This window comes from Juglans microcarpa x Juglans regia, chromosome 3S (genome assembly GCF_004785595.1).
Source record: "Juglans microcarpa x Juglans regia isolate MS1-56 chromosome 3S, Jm3101_v1.0, whole genome shotgun sequence".
NCBI lineage: Eukaryota > Viridiplantae > Streptophyta > Magnoliopsida > Fagales > Juglandaceae > Juglans > Juglans microcarpa x Juglans regia.
In genome coordinates this window covers 631,350-654,663 of record NC_054599.1, presented here as the reverse complement: position 1 = coordinate 654,663, position 23,314 = coordinate 631,350, and the positions used below count along the sequence as shown (strand labels likewise).

Genomic DNA, 23,314 nt, shown 5'->3' with positions numbered 1-23,314 from the left:
CATCTTTGAAGCTAATAATTTCAAAAACCAAAATAGCTTTGTAATTAAGGCTTTTCTGATAAGGTGAAATGATATCCCACTTAAGGCAGAGAGGTACAGACAGTTACATTCTCATGATAGTCTACGAACTTCCAGTCGTAAAAGCGTATATGAAGAAGCTTTATTACTTAAAAATTCTGCAATTGTATCCATGACCGGAGGAACTGCAAACAGGGATTTGTCTTTCCTCTATCTGTTATACAAGCATCTAACAGTTCAAAATTTAACCAGATGATCAACGATACCTGTTTGTAATTATCCTTTACAACATAGATCAGATGGCAAAACTTGGATGTAGACATAATGCAGGCACGGGTACAGAGACCCAAGAGGCTGGCATCCATGAAAGAAATATGACCAGTAAAACAATGGATCACCATTTAGCCCTTTTTTTTTCTTTTAATCTCTCTTGCCTTCCTTTTTTTGGTGGGGGAGGGAGTATGTATTCCAGGACTAAATATTCACAATTCACTCCAGAAGCAACTATCTCATCAATCAGGTCCTCTCAATATTTCTACCACGAATCCATCGTGCTGAACCAGTCTTTGCCCTGCCAGAATAGTAATCGCCCACATTTGCCACAAATAGTGGATCCCTATCTTCAATTTTGAACTCATTCCTGCTGCTGCTGCTGCCTGTGGCATTTCCCTCTCTCTGCTCCAACTCTTTTATTAGATCCTCCATTGCCTTATTTAAACTGGCTTTGCTCATTTGACCTGACTCCCCAGTTGAGATTCCAACCATTGTAATCTTTGGAAGAAGAGAATTTGGCTGTATGTTTTGTTTTATGCATTCCTTCAACGAGTCTCCTGTTCGGATTGACTTTTTTGACAACAGATGACTTAACAAATCTCTAAAAGGTAACCTGAAATCAGGTTTGTGCCCTTGATTAGCTTCAATAGCATCTTTTAATTTGGGCTCTGAAGTGTCTTGGTGATGAGAATGTTTACTATCATTTCCCATTTGAGAGTTGGCAAGACAGCTACTGGACTCAGATGCTCTCAGAACAGAAGCTGCACTCCTGCAACATAACGATGATAATGTTGTTAAGGAAGGGACTCATGATGCAGAACCCAAACTTCCTACTCAAATTAGTAGGTAAAATGGATCAACCAACTTTAGAAAGCAGCTTTGAAAAACAAAGAGCCTGGTTTAATAAGTTTACAGTTAGTTAATTCAGAATATTGAAATGGTGCTAAAATGGGTTCTTTTCTTTTTTAAAAACATCTAAATTGAATGATAAACTCATTGAGTCATGCACAAGTATACCCTGAGGTTACCATATTTATGCTCAAAACACGATAATTAAGCAAATATACTGCATTTACATTGTGATTCTACAAACTTTGAGCAATTGTTGAAGGGGAAAGTCCAATGCTCTGTTGGTTACAAGAAAGCACATGTCTGTAAATCCAAAAAACATGATAACATGTGATAAAAATAGTTCGGCCACAAGGCCTATATCCATGGCCAAAATGGCAAGCAACTACATAATTTTTTTCCTGGATATTGCAAGAACATGAGTTGGCAGATCAACACTTGAACCTGTCTTGTGTTGGACACAATGAAAGAAAACCTTGGCAAATGGGGGGAAATTCATCCGTCGGATCATAAAGGGGAATTAATTTCATTTCTTCCACTTTCAATCATTGATGCACTCATGTTGTTAAGACCTAGATAGGCATATTTCTATCTTGTACTAAACGAGGAAGTTCAAAACAAAAAAAGATAAATCTGAGGATTTGTGAAGGGGATAAAGGTTGTGATGGTGGTGCCACAAGATGAAAATTTATTTTATGGAGAAAAGATTTGCTGCCCATTCCTTATATACTTAAGCTGGTTACTCATAAAAATACAAAAAACTCCAAACTTTCATCCTGCCGCTGTGCAATTTTTTATTTTCAGAAAATTCTAGTAATACATGGAATAAAAAACCGTTGTAAAATTTACTGTGTTGGAAGAATAGATCTGCAGCCCATCCCTGCATATTTTATATTTAAGCTAGCTACTAATAAAGATACAAAAAATTGCAAATTTTCCTCATGCTGTTATGCAATTTTTGACTTTGAGACATTCTATTAATGCATGGAATTAAAACTCAAGCTTTTGAAGTTGTGAAGTAAAAATGGAGGTCAGCTGATGAGATGGATAAACAAGAAAGTCCCTGAAAGTGGGGCACCAATGCCAGAAGCTACATCATTTTCTTGATCACATCAAAGGACATAATGAATCAAATGCCCTAGATTATTTAATCAGCTGACAATTAACATTTTCAAATTATTGGCAGGATAGATCAAGTGGCTAATTTGCATGCTCTTCCTAAGATCTCCGTAAGTGAAACTATGGTCTTGAAGGAGTAAAGGCATACAGTTATATCACAGTAAAAAAAAAAATAACATACCACAATCTCATCCCATTATGATGAGGTGGCATTGCCTATCAACCTTTGATTTTAAAAATAAAAAAATAAAGGAGGATCCAATGGTGAAAAAGTGCCACATTTTACATAGTGGGGTGAAAGTGGAATATGACTGGTATGTAGCATTACTCCAGTAAAAAATCTAAATCTTAACCTATCAATGATAAGTTTTTTTTTTTTTCTGATCAAAAAACTTATCATCGATGGGTGAAGATTTTTGATAGGTTAAAATTGGAAGTTAGCAACTCGATGGGTGAATATAAAGAATGGGAATAGAGATACCTTTTCTCAAATGAGTCAACCATATATGGAAACTTTGGTTGTATGCCAGTGGCTTTCCGCAACCACCTGTTACTGAGGATCACTTTGTCAACTGCATAAAGGAGCTGCATTTCAGCAGCTTTGGAAATAACACTTAAAGGTATTCCAGGATTACCCATCTCATCCAGCACTTCTTGAACCTGTTAATATGTTTTATTTTTTGGCAAGATGAGATTTTACTTAGACAACATCAAGATACACAGGAAGTATACTTCAAATACACCTATTAAGGGGATGTTTGGAAACAATTTCCATCTCATCCCATCTCATTTCCTTCCCAAACATCATTCAAACACAAAAGCTTTCAAATTAATTATTACAACATTTTCAAACAATCATTACAACTTTCTCAAATTTTCAAACAAAAAATAAAAACAATTCAATTTTTTCAAATCCCAAAACAAAAATAATATTCTAACAATATTTCATCTTTATAATATTTTTTATTCAACTTTTTCTCTCTCCTTTCCCAAAACCCAATAAATATTTAATTCAAACTATCTCACTACTATTCACAAACCATCTTACTACTATTCACAAAATTTCATTTCATCTCATTCCCCAAGCATCCCCTAAGAGAGGGAAAAGAGCTTGGGAAACTCCTGAACACTAAAGTTGGGAATACAAAGGTGGCTGGCATCCAATGGAAGTATAGTAGAATTGCAGCTGATTCATTGTTCAACACTTTTTTTCTCTCTCCTTTTATATCTTTATTCATTCAGACGTTTAGTTCCTCTTCATGAGTAGGGGCGGGTCACTTCTGGAAAGCATGTCACAAGCATTCAAAACCCAAATACAAACTTGTATACAACACTGAATGATATTAAATACTGTGATGACTGCAAATACTCCTGTGCCAGAAAGTTCCTGAACCAAAGGAGTAATAGAATGAACCCAGAATTTCTGGATCCAACCTTCAATATGATATCACTACAAAGTTTTGACGTCTGATGCTACTACAAATTGTTTGATGAGTACAACTAGTTCAAATTTAAAATCAGGCCAATGGATTTCATACCTCGGGAGGCTCCCATAAGCTATCACCAATCTCTTCAATTACTTCTGCCCCCGTGTTGTCATCAATAACATCTCGTCGGCGTTGCATATGCCGAATTTGAATTAAAGAATGGAAGTGTTGATCAACAGATTCCTCAAGAATATTATCAAGGATGTTTTTATCAAAGAAGTACGGAGTATACCTGATGGAATAAACAGTAACAATATGTGCAGAGATTGAAAAAACAGCTTTATAGGAATAGAATGTTCCATAATTCGGATATATCTATAACTTATTGAAATAACATTCCACAACAAGCAAAGCCAACCTTCGGCAGGAAAAATAATATCTCAAAGTTCTCTCTACATAACTTAAAGACCGATAAGGGCTCAAAGACAACAAATTGAGCAAAACAGTCAGCATTGCCATTCCCAAGAAGAGAAGGCAAAGATACTTAAATAATAGGGAAAAAGGCCTAAAATTGGATTAAAAATAAAGATCCAAATCCATCACAATACTAGGCCCTTTTGCAAATTTCTATGTAATGAAGTTAACTCATTAAAACCAAATGAACACGAAATGTTTAAATTTTTTGCATACTAAACTCCCAAACTATCAATGAGCACATCTGTGGCAGAACTTACCACTTAATCCCATCTATCGAAGCTATTGCAATATCCAGGTTTTGAGCACTAAAAACTGGAACACCATCAACCTTTTTGCTTCCTCCATTCTGTGGGATTGTCTTCAGAAGCTTATTAGCAGCCTTGACCTGCAGGGATATTTTAAGTATACAAAAAAACGCTAACTTCCACTGTATAACAGCCATGATTCATATCATACCTGTTTCTCATTTGGAACAAACTGGAACAAATGGGGTTTTTCCTGCATAGCACATAGTGACCAATTCAAAAGCTAATAAAGAACACCACAAAATGAATTTCAAGACAAGGAGATCAATAAAATGAAATTAAGTAGATACTTAAGGTTCGTTATTTGCCACATCCTAGGTATGACTCATTTGCATGCATTCTATAGATTATTTCACCAAACAAAAAAACACCGCATAAAAGCGAAAGAATACATTTGAAACATCCCTTTCTACGTCTAGCTATTGGAGTTGGCAACATAAGTCTTCCACAATTCTGATAAATTTAAGGGCACATTTTCTGTCAAAAGCACAGCATGTCTTTTAAACCACCTCAACCATGATCTCTTTCTAGCCCTCTACCCATCTCCACCACTTCTCAAGCTAAAAGAATACAAACAACTAAAGAGTGAAAAGATCCTCAACTCCCAATGATGCACATCTCTAATTAAAGTAACATTATATTGGGGTTTATTATCATAGATATGTAAAAGTTATGCTAACTAACCTCTTTACGGCAGGAAATGCTAAACAATGCTGGGAAGCTGTCTTCAATGGTTGGTCCCAGCACAAATCATGCCATATCCCGATCTTAAACCCACCCCACCTCAAATCTAACAAGACGTGAGAAATCCCCCCGTCTCTCCTAACAGTTTTCCACAACCCCACCCTGAAAGATCCCTCCTGAATAAATCAGAGAGCAAATCCTAGCCCACTTAACAAGATGATACTTGACTTTATCACCAACTCCATCCCACAAGGAATCCTGTTGAAGTTTCTCAAATGAAGGGCTACACTGATAGGAATGGGGAACCGAGACAAGTAGTAAGTGGGCAAACTGGAGAGAGTACCTCTATCAGACTGATCTGCCCGCCCGTGGATAAATACAATCACTTCCACCCAGCTATTTAAGAAAGTTAAGATCAAGTAAAACCTCACAAGCTAATCAGTAGCTGAAGAATCCCCACATGTGGGACATCAAAAGTCTTCCTAATTACTACCCAATCAGCAGTTTATACGGGCATCACGGAGCTCATTAGTGCAAGCGAAAAAACAACCTGAATATGTACGTTAATATCAATATACACAAGAAAACCGAACACACATCTGCTGCTAATAGAATAGATATTCGTTTGACAATTGGGAATAAACGTCAGATAAGCATAGCTGTTTCACTCGGAGCAAGTGGGTAGTACCTTGAAATGCTCGTATGCTAAATCAAGACGACAGGCACCCACCACGCCACTTGGGATATTCAGCCTCTTAACATATGCCACTACAACAGAGAGTGGGCATCAATCAGTATTAAAGGAGAGATGGTTTTCTTCGGACTAGAAATGGTAAATATTTTAGAGCAACTATTAAAACGCACCTGCATCACCTAAATCCATAAAAAAACGAAATACAGGTCCATTTCGCTCGCTCTTGGTAATTGTTGCAAAAATCTTTTTGAGCCAATCGGGTGTTCTATAAAAAAAAAAATAGAATCAATCAGCTCGAGTTATCATCTTTAAAAACTTTTTGGTCAAATAAACAAGTCTCCAAGGAAAGGAAATTTAGGCATATCGCAGAAATGGATTTTTGACACGGTAGAGATTATAGAAAGGAGGGCCGTACCTTTTGGAGAGGAAGGGAATGTCGAAGTGGGTGGAAACGGCCATGAGACCGGTCCCGGAAAGGTCGCACATACTGAAGACCTGGCCCACGAAGGCGGGACCACCGCCCCCGCCATTGGAGTTGAGGCCGGAAATCCTGACGGTAGAAGGGAACGCGGAGGAGGAGGTGGAATCGTAGGAGGATGGGACGCCGCCCTTGACTGCGGAGTCGGGAAAAGACGAGTTGAAGGGGAGGAGGAGTGGGAGGCAGATTTTAGGTGGTGAGGTATGAGAGGGTGAAAGCGAGGTGGTTTGGTGAGAGGTGAGGAGGGAGAGTAGACTGGAAGTGGCGGATTGGAGGAGGTGGGAGAGAGGCTCGGTTGGGAACGCCATGGGTAGTGCTCGTCTGTGCAAGGACTAGATTGATATGTCTGATGGATGCGTCACGACTCCCTCACCTTTATGCAGATTTAGAAGTTAGAATCAATCGGAAATTTGTCGTATTTATCAAATGGCACGTGGCATTATAAAGAGGCACTATCGAAGTTAGTTAACACTCACTTCCCAACATGAGACGATACAGGGCATTTCTAATGGATTTTTTATTTTATTTTTTAAAATATATCATTAAATTTTTTTATATATTAATTTTTACAATATATTATAAATCTACTTATATATTTTTTCGTCATTTAAATACTATATTTTTTAATATTTTTTATTTATTTTAAATCTTTTCTCTAACTATTAATGATATCTTCAAATCTTTTAATATTTATAATTTATTTATATGCAATGTCATATAATTATGTTCTATTTTAAATTAATTCAAATTTATAAATTAAACTAAAATATAAATTAATTCAAAAAATAAAAATAAAAAGATTATATAATGAAAAAAAGAGATTAGTTCAGCTTTAGATTTTGTTCTTGGCGCTCAGCAAAAAAAAAAAAAAAAAAAGAAAAAAAGTGTGGGAATGAAAGAGATGATCTGAAATGAAAATAAATGACTTTTAAAAAAATTGAGAAAATCAAATAGTAGGAGAGATAAACTAATTTAAAATACTTATGATGATGAATAGTTCTCTCCACATCTAGTATGTTACAATAGTAAAATGTAAAATAAAAGAAGAAATACAAGATCTATTGAAAGAGACTTTTAAAAAAATTTCTTTATATTTAAAAAAAAAATATATCATAGGACATCCAGGGGAGTGCTGGCATAAAGCATAAGAACTCTATTTGTTCTATTCTTATTTTAAGTGTATAAAAAAAAGAGACAATCGAAAGTGATTTTTCTATTTGAATGTGACCTAAGTAGTATCATATTTGCTAAGAACCGAATAGGAAAAATCTAAAGCTGCACATGCTCTCTCAAATTGAGTTAAATTCATAGCTTAGATTTCAATTCCACCTTACATCAAAATAAGATTCAATTCGGTACTATATATTAATTTATAAATATAATTTTTCATTATAAATATTTTTTTTATAAGTAAGAAATTATATTAATTCACGTAAAAAGGCAATGCCCAAGTACACGGGAAGTGTACAAGAAAAAATTTGATTAAAAAACTTGATTACAAACTACGCGCTACGGAAAGTAGCGTAAAAGTCATTAAAATTCCTTCCATTCAATACAATAGAAAAAGCCCAAAGCAACAAACTGTGATAGAAAAAGTCCCTAAAACTATCCGGAGAGCGTTCCCTATTTTTAAAACATCGGTCATTTCTTTCATTTCATGTGCACCACATTAAACATAGAGGTACCATCTTCCAAACAGCTGCAATAGGACAATTGCCCTAATCCCTCTCCAACATGACAATAAATCCAAGACCCTCCTAGGCATCACCCATGCAATACCAAGCCTAGTGAAAATGTCGTCCCATAAAGCCTTGACTACATCACAGTGGAGAAGTAGATGGTCTGCTGATTCGCTGCTGTGTTTGCACATAAAGCACCAATCGATTAAGTAAAGGCCTCGCTTTTTCAGTTTATCTATAGTCAATATCTTCCCATGGGATGCCAACCAGCCAAAAAAGGCAACTTTAAGGGGTGCATTGCTCTTCCAAGGAAAAATGCATTGGTGGGATGAACCGTCAAAAACTTGTAATAAGAGCGGACTGAAGATTTCTTGTTCCCGGTGAGTGTCCATATTAGTCCGTCTTCCCTATCTACTTGTACCTTCAACGCATATAAAACATTGTAGAAATTAACAATGTCATTCACCTCCCTTTCTTGTACAGCTCTAGAAAAACTCACTGACCAATGAATAGAATTTGCGGAGATGCTCATATTATTAGCCACAGAAGCATCCTTGTCTGACGCAATCCTATAAAGCAAGGGGAAAACATTTTCCAAGGCCACATCGCCACACCAGATATCATGCCAAAATCTGATGCGTGTGCCCCTTTCCACCTCAAATCTGAAATTACCGAGTAGGTCTTCCCATCCGTTTCAAATGAATTTCCAAACACCCGCCCCATAGGCCCCTCTTACTGCATTAGAGCATCAATCTCCCCAAATACTCCCATATTTAATGTCGATGATGCTTCTCCAAAGAGCATCCCTTTCCTTATAATACCGCCATAGCCACTTTCCAAGTAGAGCCTTGTTGACGATTCTCAATTTTCTAATCCCCAATCTGTCGCAAGACAAAGGGGTGCAAACTTTATCCCATTTAATCAAATGGAATTTTCTCTCATCTTCTAGCCCTCCCCACAAGAAATCACGGAAGATCTTTTCCAGTCTATTTGCCACCCCTGTAGGTAAAGGGAACAAAGATAAAAAGTATGTTGGAAGATTAGAAAGTGTGCTCTTAATAAGCGTGATTCGGTCGCCTTTAGACAAGTAATTCTCTTCCAACCCGCCAGTTTGCATTCAATTTTCTCAACAATCTCATCCCACATTGCCTTAGATTTGTGGAAGGCCCTCAAAGGAAGTCCCAGATACTTCATAGGCAAGAGTGACACCTTGCAGCCCAAGATGGCAGCCACTTCACTTAGATTGTTAACCAAGCCAACTGGAACTAGCTCGGACTTTGATAAATTCACTTTAAGGCCTGAGACAGCTTCAAAACACAGAAGGAGGGCTCTCAAGGAGCGAATCTGATCGGGGTCTGAGTCACATAGAATCAACGTATCATCGGCGAAAAAGGAGATGTGTGACTGATAAGCTTTCATTCAAGGAGCTACCCACCGAGAAGCCCGAGATGAAACCCTTATCCACCACCCATTCCAACATTCTACTCAACACATCTATCACTATAATGAATAACAAAGGAGATAAAGGGTCCCCTTGTCGCAAACCCCTAGAGCTACGAAAGAAACCTTCGGGGGTACCATTGATCAAAGTGGAGAAACTAACGGTTGTGATGCAATGTTTTATTCACTGACACCATCTTTCCCCGAAACCGTGTCTGCCAAGAATGTACAATAAGAAATCCCAATTGACATGATCAAATGCTTTCTCCATATCCAATTTACACAAGAGGCATGGGGTGCCGCTTCTAACTCTAGACTCCAAGCATTCATTAGCAATTAGAACAGAGTCTAAAATTTGTCTTCCTTTAACGAACGCACTTTGTGACTTCAAGATGATCTTCCCCTTAACTTTACTTAGTCACTTCGCAAGAACTTTTGATATGATCTTATAGACCCCACTCACCAAACTTATGGGCTGGAAATCGTGTACCTCCACCGACCTTGCCCTTTTCGGGATAAGGGCGATGAAAGTGGCGTTTAGGCTTCTCTCAAATTTCATGAAAGAAAAACTTTCATAAGATCCTTTTTAATAATGTTCCAACAAGTTTGGAAGAAAGCCATTGTAAAGCCATTGGGGCCCAGCGCTTTATCTTTAGCCATCTCGCTAAGCACACTAAGTACCTCTTCCTCCTCAAAGGACCTCTCCCACCAAGCTGCACTTGCTTGATCCATTGAATCAAAATGTAGTCCGTTTACCTTCGGTCTCCATTGATATTGCTCTGATAAAAGCTTGTCATAAAAATGAATAATGTGATTTTTTATCTCAACGCTGTCTGTCAAAACCCTACCTTCCGAATGTAGGACCTCAATGGCATTGTTTCTACAATGAGAATTAGCGACTCTATGGAAAAACTTTGTACACTTGTCCCCTTCCTTCAACCAAAGGGTTTGAGATTTTTGTCTCCAAGAGATCTCCTCCATAAGGGTGATTTTTTTCCAGCTCAGCTACTACTACTATTTTTCTTACTTTTTCATCGTCCGAAAGGGTCCCCCTACTGCTTTCACATCAACATGCTGCAGCTCTTGAGAGAGAGTGAATCGCTGGTCATTAATGTTCCCAAAGACTTCCAAATTCCATTTCCTTAGATCATTTTTCAAAACTTTTAGTTTCCCAGCCAAAATGAAACTAGGGGTGCCCGTGAGTTGATAGGAGTTCCACCATGATCTAACTTTTACCGAGAACCCATCAACCTTTAACCACGTGTTCTCAAATTTAAAATATCTCCGTCTCCCGTGAAGACCCCCGCAATCTAATAAGAGGGGGAAGTGATTAGAGCAAAGTCTAGAAAGCCTTTTTTGGCAAAGATTGGGGAAGTGGACCTCCCAGAAGGAAGAGACAATGAACCTGTCCAACCTAGACCAAGCCCTCCCGTTAGACCAAGTGAAATCTCCTCCCGCCAAAGGAAGATCAACCAGTTCCAACTCAAAAATAAGTGCTGAAAAATCTGCCATGGCTGAGCCCATGTTGGAATCCCCAGATCTTTCACTCGGAAACCGAGTGACGTTGAAATCGCCTCCAATACACCACAGGATATCCCACCAACTACACAAACCAGCTATTTCGTCCCACAGAAGTTGTATTTTATTGTCAAGATTTGGCTCGTAAACACCTAAGAACCCCCAAACGAAACCATCATCTACATTTGAGAAAGAGCAAGCTACCGAAAATGCACCAACAAAATCCTCCACCAAATTGATTACTCTTTTATCCCATAACACTAATATGCCCCCTGAAGCAACCTTAGAGACAAGGGTGGTCCATCCCACGTACGGACAATTCCACAAGTTTCTTATTAATTGCCTATCTATATACTTCAACTTAGTCTCCTGCAAACAGATCACATCTGACTTCCATTCCCGAAATAAGTTCTTTATTCTCAGGTGCTTGCTTGGATCATTCAAGCCCCGAAGATTCCATGAGAGGATCTTGGGCTTCATGGACCATCGAGGTTCACCCTATCATTGTGTCTTCCCCTGCTCGCGCTTCCTTCTCTTGCATCATAGTTAATGGAGCAAGCAAGCCTCTTGAGCTCCCTATCTTTTTTAGCGGCGGATAGCAAGCTGTGGCTGTCCTGCTTCTATGGCGATGATGAGGGCTTTAAACTGTTCCTCATAACCTTCCTCATAACCTTCACATGAAATCCCAAGGCAGTGTTGAAGAACATCAACCTTTTGTAATACCCAATCAGGTTGTAATCCCGCCCTTGAAGGCACTGGTGGCAGTGAGCATAGAGGACTAGGAACATCTCCAAGATCCCCTAGATCCGTGTCATCTCCATACTCCTTGCAGACTAGTTGTAGATCAGAATCGTGTGAAGACTTATCATCTGAGAGAGCCTTTTCAATCGATGACTCATCATCCCCTTCTTCCACAGTACACAGAACCATTGAAGGGGTCTCCAAAACATCGGAAGAAATAGGCAATCCCTGAGCCCTAATAAGAACATCTGAGAGTTGAGAAGGACCAGAAGTGTACAAGGGGATGTCTGAACCCACATCCCAAGGCAACCCGGTGGAGGTCGAAGCCTCCATGCAAATTTTCCTCACATTTGAGGTCGGAGGCGAGCCCAAAAAATTAGCCAGAGGCTTGGAAGAGGCCATCGGCACTGTCTGTGACTTAGACGAGCACAACATCTCTTTCTGAGTCGCTGAGGAGCTCAAAGTGGTTCTCACAACTATCGGCGGTGGGTCCATCAGCGAGACCAGGGGCCTGGGTGAGGCCATCGGCGATTTCTGGACCATCGGCGAGCTCGAAAGCTCCAACTGAGTCGACGGCAAGATCCCCGAGGCCAGGATGCAATCGGCGACACCAGCCGACTCCTTCTGCCTCGGGGAGCTTTGCTTCTCTGTCATCGTGAGTCCGCCGGTGGGTTTCGTGCCACCAGTGAGGCAGCGAGGTCAACCGCCGAAGTGGGGGAGCCTTTGTGGCCTAGGCGTTGGAACTCACGGGCTCGAGGGTGCCCCTTGGCAATCCAGAGGGCTTGAGGCCTAATGGGCTTGGTGGGCTCGAGGCCCACAGATTCACTTACAGCTTGTGGGTGAAAGGGCCGCTTGAAGCCCATACCAGACACTCCAACTTCCTTTCCCACCTCCATTACCAAGTTAAGTCCTGCATCCACTTTATTCATCAACACCGAAACTTCCTCAAATACACCGGACAACTGTGCTCTGAAAGACCACAAAATACCTTCCACCTCCCCCAATTTCGTACACGACGTTCCACTACCTATGCAGTGAGAATCACCTGCAACACAGAACTCCTTGCCTCTCGACTCCATGGCAGAATTGCTTCTTGCCTGTGAGGGTGCTGGTGACCTCAAAACAGAAGTAAAAGAGACCATTTGAGGGAGAAGATTTCTCTAAAACCACACCACCCCCACGAAGGCTAACCATCCTCTTGAGGTGGTAAGAAAAACCTTTCCATCCATATCCCTTCTCACCTTCAGAAATAATCAAAAAATCCCTCCTCCTACCATTCCAAAACACCTCCAAACTTAAAAAGTAACCCCTACTATTTCTATGATGTTGGAGTATGAGAAAACCATTGCCCACCCACAACTTTATGAAAAACTCTTGGCACCCATGTGAAGCAAGAGCTTCCTCCACCATCCTTGCCAACCATGAGGCTGACGTCCCATTAATGAAGAGAAACAAAACCATTTTCCTGTTCCTCTCAGTAATACGAAAGCTGTTAGCAGCCACCTTCACAAAACTGAAGGTTTTAGACTCCACCGAAAAGCTTCCATCAACATCCATACTAAAACAGCAGCAGAGAAAGGGAGAAAAGAAACTAAAAAAAGGAAAAGAAGAAAAACAAAGGGTGGAAAAACAGAGAAAGGAAATGTGTACGGAGAGGAAAAAGAAACGTAACTACGAGATTCAGGTCCTAATCTTCACCCCACACTTGCATGATATGATGATACAAGATGTCAAGACTCAATTGGATTATATGGCTTTTAATTTTCAGAAATGCTCGGCTTAGGGATTACAAACTTATAAAAGGAGGTTTCTACAAAAAAATATTTCGCCCCATAATTAAAAATGTATAAATACTATCACATATTATTATCCCCATAGAAATTGGCACAATTTATACAAATGAGTCTAAGACCAACGAAATCATAACACATTAATTATTTTAGATCTACCAAAACTATAGAGAAAGCTTGTTTTGTACAGTGACGTCTTTTTTTTTGGCCTCTATTTTCTCATTGATGTGTTTTGAAAGCACAAATATTTACAACCAATACGTTTTAAAAAATAATGTTATTCTCCTATGCATTTCAGACTACCTCACTTTATCTAAAAAACTCCTAGATGGGTTCATCCAAAGAGACAACACTTGCACAATGCTATTGGCTTCATGAATGCAAACACACCCAGGAAGGCCAGACAGCATATATTCAACGTACGCCAGCACTTTTTTCTTTTTTCTTTTTCAATGTATGCCAACACTCTATATCTTTGGTTTACTTACACCTTTCAGAGATACAACTATCAACTTCGCAAGTAAGAAATCCCTATCAACTTTGCAAATAAGAAAAATCCCTATCAACTTGTGAGAAACGAGCATATAAATAATAATGCAACACTAAACCTCCAACTGTCAAGAAGAAACATCAGCTTCAATTTTCAACTCATCAGAACTTGTTTCAGCTTCCTCGTAAAATTCGTTTGAAGTCCACTCAGTTTCCTCATTCTTAAGTACATCTTCGCCACAATCATTAGCTTCGATGTCAAGTTCATCTGAACTTGTTTCAGCTTCCTCGTGCATAACATTCAAAGTCTGGTCAGTTTTCTCACGCCTGCTTGCATCTTCATTAGAAACATGAAATTCGTCTAAATGCTTTGCCTTTATTTTGATGCGCTTTCCTTTGATGTACCGATATTCCCATTTCGGAGGTGGATATTTCTTCTTCAATTTGTTATATTTGTCCATCATACCCAGCTCTTTGAAGACATTTCCAACCATTGAAACAATTGAAACATTTGGCCGGACACCAAGCTCTTCCATGTCAGCAAATATCTATGAGAAAATATATACATGTTAAAATTTTCCGGAATTTAGAGCATCCAATATATAAGCTACTAGATAGGAAAGAACTGGCTTTCTGAATCAGACAATCAAAAGATACCGCACCAGTTCTGATCGATACAGTGAAGATCCATATCTAAGATCAGAGCATCAATTGACTAATATGTTAAGAAGAAGCTATTTCATGTCTTACTTTGCATGGGTGTTGCCAAAGAATCTACATCTAAAAAAGATTGAGGTGTGGATTTTTTTTTTTTTTATTGGAACCGGGTGTCCGAGAACAAAGTCCCGACTAATCCCTAGGGTGAATAGGCCCCTTGGCAAGAAGTTTCCCGCACCTCAGGCAATTCAAGGGGAAGTTCCCCCAATCCGATGGCCCAAAGAAATTGTTTGTATCCAAGAGGATTCGAACCTTAAACCTGGAAGGAGCATACCACCAAGGCCAATGCCTTTATCACTTCAGCTAACCCCGGGTTGATGAGGTGTGGATTCTAAATTACAACATCTATAGGATTTCTGCTCTGTGATCAGTGGCAGCAGCTCAACTCCAATAAGATGTCCACATACAACGATGTCTTACTTGGTCTGACAGAGGGGGTGAGTTAAATGTAAATGAGAAGTCAGATTCGGCATAATTTGGAAGATAGATATTATGGGATTGAATCTGATTGTGATACAATCAGCTGGTGATGAATTCATTTCTCACAATGAAATCATCTTCTAAGGCTTCATCTCTTGAGCATTCTATAATCAAGGCTTTGTACATCAACTGAACAAGTCATTAACTTCAAGATTAGGAAGCATAGGGTGGCATAGTAGTACCTCAAACATCTTCTCATGCATGGCCCTTTTATAATAAATAGAAATCATCTTATCAAAGAAAATACGAGGTGTGCTTTCCAAATTCTCCTTAAATAGTTTTGTCCAAAGCTCCTCAGCTTCATCAAGTCTCCCATCCTCTGCTAAGGCATTTAGTAATGTGAAATAGCTCCCCATTGTTCTTCCTTGACCTTTACTTAACATCCACTTTGTCACCTACAGTCCACACTTTGCTTGCTTGATTTGGTATTTGAAAACCACCAAAGAAGAGAAGTAAGAAAAAAGTTCACCAAACTAAAGGCACCTGAATTATTCTCTTCCATTCTCCTTGATTTTCAAGAGTCTTCAATGCCTTCTTCACGGTAATTAAAGGGAACTCTAATTCCCACGCAATGAATGAATCAAGAGCTCCATAAACTTCCTCTTTGACATTTGACAATTTCATAATCTACAAAAAAATCCCCAAAATGATTATCTCAAGAGGCTAAAATACAATAAAGAAATTTTGACCATGAAATGTCCTTAAAATGTTCTTCTATTACTGTAGATTGTTCAAAAACTCCATGTCAAATTGGCAATCTCGTATTTCGAAAAGTTGGAACATACTCGTATTAGCTGTGAGAATCAATTAAAAGGAAACAAAACCCGGGGAGATAAAAGTCAAGCTTACACAATCAATGAGCTTTGATGACTTGGAAATGGTTCCAATTCTCTTTCTTGTTTTCCACACTCGAGGATATCTTGGTCTTGGGCCTTTTGAAGCACATACCTGATTTTTTTTAACATTTTTTTGGAGAGAAAAAAGATTAGATGAGTAAGCTTCAGTTTGATTGCCAATAAATAACTACGACAGAGAAGAAAGATTTATTCTCCCTTTATTCTTCATGAAACATACACGTATAAAACATAAATACAGGTAGCACCCTCCCCTAATCATCAAATTTCCAGTTCCCATGTCGCTATCTCATCTTAGCAACCAAAATGGAACCAGTCAATTTCCATTACTATCAGCAAAAGATTGAAATATTAAGAAACATGAGATGCATACCACGACCCTGCTCGTACTCTTTGGAATTTTAATTGATTCCAATCTTTTAATAACGATTGGCAGAGAATACGTCAATGTAAGCATCCTGTCAAAGCACAAAAGAACGAACTCAATAGGTCTTAAATATACGAAGCTACTAAAAATTAGGTGAGAGAAATAGGTCCCGTTTTTCATCAATAACCATTAACATCCAATGTATTTCTTGTTTTTGAAAAGCAACAAATGTATTTCAAAGTGCTATCCAGACAACGGAAATAAGGTTAGATTCAGAAGCAACACCAGAAAAATTTTCAAATCCGAGTTCAGAATAGTCCATGAGAACCAGAAAACCACATAATGGTTTGAAGTAATAAATCTCCTTTGGCTAACAGAAATCTATAGACGCCAAATTTGATCTCTTTATATATTGAAATTTCCACCCAACCAACCGGAGTGGTTGAAACGTTTCAAGTCTAGGGGTGAGCACCAACACAATCGGAGTCGGTGATTCCCAAATACCCAATTGATTAATTAAGTATGTGTAATCGGATACGGAGTTAGATTTCGGAGATTACATCACGCTATTGAACATTGAACATTTCGGGATTACAGCACCCTTGTATCACCAAAATACAGACCGCAATAAAAATCACCATAAGATTATGAAAAAAAATACCTACCGTAGACTTGTGGAGACGCCGGGGACGCCTGGAGGAGAAGGAACTGACGGCGAGGGGCAGGGGCAGTTCTAGGAGCTGCGAACGCGTAGAGGGACGGCGGCACGGCGTGAGAATAGAGAGAGAGAGAGAGAGAGAGAGAGAGAGAGAGAGAGAAGCGACGGGTCTGAGAGTGAGTCAGGTCGCGGGGGATGTTCCTCCAAGAACCGACGGCGAGTGGCAGTGGAGGGACAGCCGCACGGCGGGAGTAGAGAGAGAGAGAGAGAGAGAGAGAGGCGACGGGCTCTAAGCGAACTGTGAGGCTGAGAGTGAGCAGGGTGTGAGGTCCCCCGGGGGTGGGAGCACATACAGACCCTAAACGGCGCCGTTTCTCCATTAGAAACGACGCCGATTAGACCCTGAACCCTGTTTTGGGCTAGGCTGATGCGGGTTTCTAAACCCCATTTTTTTCTCTAAACCCTGTTTTGGATTTTTTTCCCGGACCCTAAACCAAATCTTACTTTTTTAAACTCTAGATTTAATTTTAGTTTTTATTTATTTTTGACAGTAAAAAAGCACATCCACTTTTATTAAGGTAAAATATAAATCAGACAATACTATCATTCTAATACATTCTGGGACAGACCCTAATGAAACTTTAAAAATAAGGATGCATGCTAGCTGTATGTGAAAATGCCACAAAGAGAAAACAGAGGCGCATGTGATGCCGTGAATATTACTCTTTTTCTACACTCTTTCATTACACAGTGTGTGTCCTTTTTATAGACACAATCAGATCAGTACAGAATACAATCTCTAATGAAAATGAGACACCTGTGCTAAAACGGTTACAATAAATATTCTAGACTTTTCACAGAATCATTCCTTCGGGTCATGCTTGGTACCTTCTTGTTGTGAAGAGTCTATAGCCTTAATAGACCCCATGTTCAAAATCCAGTGTACAACAAAAACACACTTTCACTCAATGCAGCTCTTGCCTCTGCAGAGGTGGAGTCAGCACCAAAAGAAGCAGGTTCCCTCAATACTGCTAAGAGTTTTCCATGTAGATCCCTAACCACCACCCTAATGCCAATCCGAGAATGAGCTGTATCAACTATAACATCCCAATTTGCTTTGACCCATGAATTATCAGGTAGCACCCAACCTTGCTGTGTAACTTGTCTAGGACTGCTCTGGGGTACCCTTTCAATCTTGGCTTTCTGGTACTCTTGTAACTGCTCCCTAACTTGACAAACAAGGTTGGCATTTTTATTTCACTAAATTTGTTGAACTTCCTCCTAATTATACTATAAATTATGTATTTTTCCCTTTCTTTTCCTCATTGATCATGATTTGCAGCAAAGATAATACCCATTGTTAAGAATGAGCATTTACTTTTGTGTACCCTACTAGTGGGAAAATCACTGGCGATGGAGGTATGTCACGTTTGACGTCGAGAACACAAATTTAAAGTTTGAGTTTAAATTTAAATTGGTTATGATGATCGAACATTTGTTTTATTTATAAAACAGGCACTGCCTATTTTCCTGGATTCAATATTCCCGTCTTGGGCTGCCATTCTTATCTCAGTTACCCTCGTACTTGCATGTTCGGAGGTAAAATCTCTATTCTCTGTTGCACCACTCCACACATCATTGTTGAAACTCAAGGACACATGGGCAGTGTTATTTATTTATTTATTTATTTTCTCTAGATCATCCCTCAAGCTGTCTGTTCCCGGTATGGACTAAGTCTCGGCCAAAACTATCTACCTTTGTCCGGCTGCTTCTGTTGGTCTTCTTTCCCATATCATATCCAATCAGTAAGGTATTTTTCATTGAAAAAGCATTACACACAAAGCTTCGGTTTCTTTTGCCTCGACCTTATATTTCTGCGTACTTCACTCTTCTCTTGATTAGTATGTACTGATCTTCTATTGATTTGCTATAATATATATACCGGCCAATGACCAGTAGGATTTGATCTCAAACGCACTGACAAGACTTGTGAAGCATCATCATCATTCACCAGTAGTACTGGAGGACTAAAGGAAATTTAGAACAATGGATTTCGCATATAAACTTAAAAAATTGCTCACCCATTTCTAAGTATTCTAGTAAACGGAGGCACCTAATCCATGAGGCCGAAACTCCATCCCCTTAATTCTTCAATCACAATGGTTTCTCTTTATCTGTCATGCATCATGCATGCTTTCTCGAATAGAAAAAGGCTAAAGACATAGATGTGTCCCAAGAAAATTTATCAAAACAAGGATTCTCTTCTTCAAGAACTCTGATTGTTTCCGAGTTTGTAAGTTGAATAGAAAGTAGAGAAGAATGCCTTATCACTTGTGTTAGGAGAATTGTTATTTCTATGATTCTTTTAGTATTCTTCTTCAGCTTTGGTTAAATTATTCATCCCGTTGTATTAGTGTGTTAAGAGAGAGTAATTCTTGTCTTTGTGGGATCAAATAGAGTGCTCTCATGCATTGAGTTTTTTATAAGGCATAAAAAATTATCAACATTCAAAACCTGAGAAGAAACCATTAGAGTTCTGAAATGGGAGGCCATATAAAAGAATTGCCCAGAGGTCATAGAGCTGTAGTAGGAGAATAGTGGGCTGCTTATTTGGTAACATGAGATTTCTTTACAAGATTGATTTTTTTTTTTTTTTAAGTTTATTTATCAATTTTCTTTGTCTTCATGCTTTCTTGTTTTACACATTGGATGATTGATTGTGTGGTTGAATCATTTTTTTTATTTAGTATAATTTCACATATATATATTGTTCAAAATATCTATTTACCATCCCTAAGGCGAAACTTAGAAATCTGCTATAATAATTTCACCTTCATGGCAGCTCTTGGATTGGCTCCTTAGGAAGGAGCATTCTGCAATCTATAGACGAGCGGAACTGAAGACATTAGTCGAGTTGCATGCGAATAAGGTTAATTTGAACCAGTGTCAAATATGATTGCATAGTGGCAGAAAGTGTGAGGATTTTGAGGTGCTGATATTCAATTTCAGGCAGGGAAAGGTGGAGACTTGTCGCATCATGAAACTACGATTATTCATGGTGCTTTAGATTTAACACAGAAGACAGCTATGGACGCTATGACACCCATCTCTGAAACCTTTTCTCTAGACATAAACTCAAAAGTTGATATGTATGTGCCTACCTTCCTACCTATAATTTATCTCTAAAGTAATGTTAACATCTCATAATAATTTTGGCTTATTTCTATCCTTAGTCATACAATGGGTTTAATAATGAGTAAAGGTCACAGCCGTATACCTATCTACTCTGGAAGCCCGAAAAATATTATTGGCCTCATTCTGGTAAGCAACTCATGAGGAACTAAAAGGGTGCTGTAGATCAAGTTATAAAACAAGGGATTGTAACATATGAACTTTGCACATTCAGTTTTTGTTCATAATTACCTTTTCTTGAAGCAAATTTGTTTGTATCATAGATCCAGATTGCAATTTTCTTTTGGTTTAAGGTTAAGAATTTGATCTTCTGCCGCCCTGAAGATGAAACTCCAATCAAATATATGACCCTAAGGAGAAAACCTAGGTAAGTGAATTTCTTTTTTTCAAATTAATTGGAAAATTGTCATTTTAAAGTAGGTTTCAATGGCACACTAGCTATTGCTTACATGTTTTTGACAGGGTGTGTGATAATTGGGCATTCTTGCATATTATAATTAAGTTTTATAGTCTCATGCCTATATATCATGCAGATTTACTTTATTTATATTTAAGTACTATATATCTTCTTCTATGGCAGGGTAGGTGACAACTGGCCACTATATGATATACTACATGAGTTCCTAAAGGGTCACAGCCACATGGCTATTGTCATCAAGTGTAAGAAGGATGTCACAGACTCGGAGAATAGTACAGTAGTCAAGCATATCATGCTGGATATTAACTCAAACAAAATGCGTACAGAGAGGAAAGGTATACAACTAACTACATGATGATACAGAATTAGAGAGTTTTCTTTAGGATAATATGTTCCATCCATTTCGTTTTTGATTCGTCAAATATTCAAATTCATCATCATCAAAGAATACTGCCGTGAAATCTAAGTTTATGGCTGTGGATTGCACAGGACTATATTCTCCACTTGATCACCGGAAAGAGTGTTCGAATATATCTGCAAATTCCTCCCCTTTATACTCAAGCGATACAGATCATGATCCCACTTTGACACCAAAGATCAATATCATGGAACATGAAAGACATTCAAATTCACAGCATAAAAGAGGGGAACAAGGTGGAAGTGAAAATATTTTATATGAGAATTTAGAATATGTTCCAAGCAATTTGGATGAGGAGATAATTGGAATCATAACAATGGAAGATGTCATGGAGGAACTACTACAGGTTTACTGCCTGAGTTATCATTGATAGTCCTCTATGTTATGCTCAAGTTTGATATCTGTTGCATACTTCCATAATTCATCATGATACTTAAACCCATTCAGTGGCTATGGTAGAGGGAGTTATGTAGTTGGCATGATTCTGATTTCAAATATATATTCCATGTTTTCATTAAGGGGAAATCGATCCAGCCAATGATCTCGGGTTACATTTAGCATATAAACATCAATGATTAAATCTACTTCTTCTCGGACAATTGATGATTTAACAATAAGAAAGCTAATTTTGTTTTTGTTCTGCATTGAAGGAAGATATACTGGATGAAACTGATGAATATGTTGACGTCCACAATAAGTGAGAAATGACCATTATTTCTTTTCTGAGTGCTTTTTACTGCACATAATTTCAACTTTCAGGCCGGGTTTAGAAGTGTCTTTGATATTAGTTTGTTTTGTTTCTTATTTCCAGAATTAGAATCAACCTGAGATCTTCAAGAAGATCATCATCATCTAGATCTCCCGGACAAAGATCTTCTGCTTCCCATCTTATTTGGAGAACTCCGGAGCCATCTCCACTTTATTCCTACACCAACTTACTTCGTTCACCCATTTCCCCATATATACAGCCTCCGCTTGTAAGACCAACACTATATGCTTCTCCTGGAAGAATTTCTACACCAAACTCTCCAGCTGGATCTGCTGGTTGTTTTCACAGCCCACCTTCCCCACATCGAGTATGTCATGAATTAATTTATTCATATTGCTCATATAAACTAAGATCAACTTATATATATAAGTACTGTCACTTCAAACTTTTGGGGTGGTTCGGAATGGTTCAAAAACTTGCAGCTCATGCATGATGCATTTCTTTTCAATTTACTATGCTTTCTGAACTAGAATAACTTTAATATAACAAGAGAAAGCATGCACCTTACATATTATTCCCTCTTAGGCTTGTCATAAGCTTATCTTAGTTGAGAGTTATTGAAATTTGATTCTTTGCAATTAGGTACTAAATCTCTTTTTTTTACAATTAGGTACTAAATCAGTCATGAATAGTTACAAATATATATTATTATATTTGACGGATGAACTATAATTAATTGTTGTTTCTGTAAACTTACTGATCAGCCTTGTCTGTGCTGTGAATCTTAATCTTATAATCTATAATTTATTATGAAAATACACTTTGAGTCAGTAATACTGTATTTTAACTTCATAACTTGTGGCAATAAACGGCTTAGACATTAAGATCAAACAATATTGCACTTTTTGAAAGCTACAATATATAGGAACATGTAAAATGCATGAAAAGCCGTCACATTCCTATTAAAATTAGGGAGGAGCTAGAGAGAAAGATAGTATGGTTATGCATGTTCTGTCATAAATGTACCTCATTGATCACCATTATCAGCTTCCTATCAGGTCTCAAGAAAGTTATATGAGAAGCTATTACGAAGTGGTGATTCATAAAGTCTCTCTCTCTCTCTCTCTCTCTCTCTCTCTCGCTATATATATATATATATATATATACACAAGATGTCAACCAGAATCAATTGGAGAAGTTTTCACTTGCAGCGCCATCGACCAAACTCCAATGAATCTCTCTCTCTCTCGATCTCTCTCTGGTCTCTCTTCGTTTTACCGGTTTGTGGGGTGCAGTAAAACTCATTTGCCATTTATTGAAGTATGAAATAGTTCATATATATATATATATATTGTTGCACGGTTGTATAGGATGTTGAAATCCCTGCCCAAGCAAGCAGTCCACAATGGCTGCTTGCTGCTCAACCTCCAACGCCCAACTCTCAACTGTCCATTGAATGCAACAATAAATGCATTCATACGTAAAGCAATGCATCTATAAATTGAGGCTTCTGGCGAGAG

At 38.4% G+C, this 23,314-nt stretch overlaps 2 protein-coding genes and 1 pseudogene across 3 annotated transcripts; 1 reads left to right on the top strand and 2 right to left on the bottom strand.

Moving 5' to 3' along the window:
• Positions 1–129: 129 nt before the first annotated feature.
• Positions 130–6,855, bottom strand: LOC121257816. Of its 2 annotated transcripts, XM_041159064.1 has the most exons (9): positions 6,797–6,855; positions 6,262–6,697; positions 6,017–6,111; positions 5,841–5,920; positions 4,620–4,661; positions 4,421–4,548; positions 3,798–3,978; positions 2,741–2,919; positions 130–1,060 (listed from the first exon to the last, which is right to left on the bottom strand). In XM_041159064.1, exons 2-9 carry the CDS (start codon positions 6,630–6,632, stop codon positions 535–537), a joined length of 1,602 nt encoding a protein of 533 aa, XP_041014998.1. In that variant the 5' UTR covers positions 6,633–6,697; positions 6,797–6,855; the 3' UTR covers positions 130–534. The 2 variants fall into 2 exon arrangements, with proteins under 2 accessions (XP_041014998.1, XP_041014999.1); XM_041159065.1 differs by lacking the exons at positions 6,017–6,111; positions 6,797–6,855 and having other exon boundaries at positions 6,262–6,516.
• Positions 6,856–13,867: 7,012 nt separating this feature from the next.
• Positions 13,868–17,453, bottom strand: LOC121258201 (pentatricopeptide repeat-containing protein At4g21190). The gene is made up of 6 exons (XM_041159603.1): positions 17,065–17,453; positions 16,406–16,490; positions 16,028–16,126; positions 15,662–15,805; positions 15,361–15,573; positions 13,868–14,529 (listed from the first exon to the last, which is right to left on the bottom strand). Exons 2-6 carry the CDS (start codon positions 16,487–16,489, stop codon positions 14,110–14,112), a joined length of 960 nt encoding a protein of 319 aa, XP_041015537.1. The 5' UTR covers position 16,490; positions 17,065–17,453; the 3' UTR covers positions 13,868–14,109.
• Positions 17,454–18,351: 898 nt separating this feature from the next.
• On the top strand, positions 18,352–23,160 carry LOC121257075 (annotated as a pseudogene).
• The last annotated feature ends 154 nt before the right edge of the window (positions 23,161–23,314 follow it).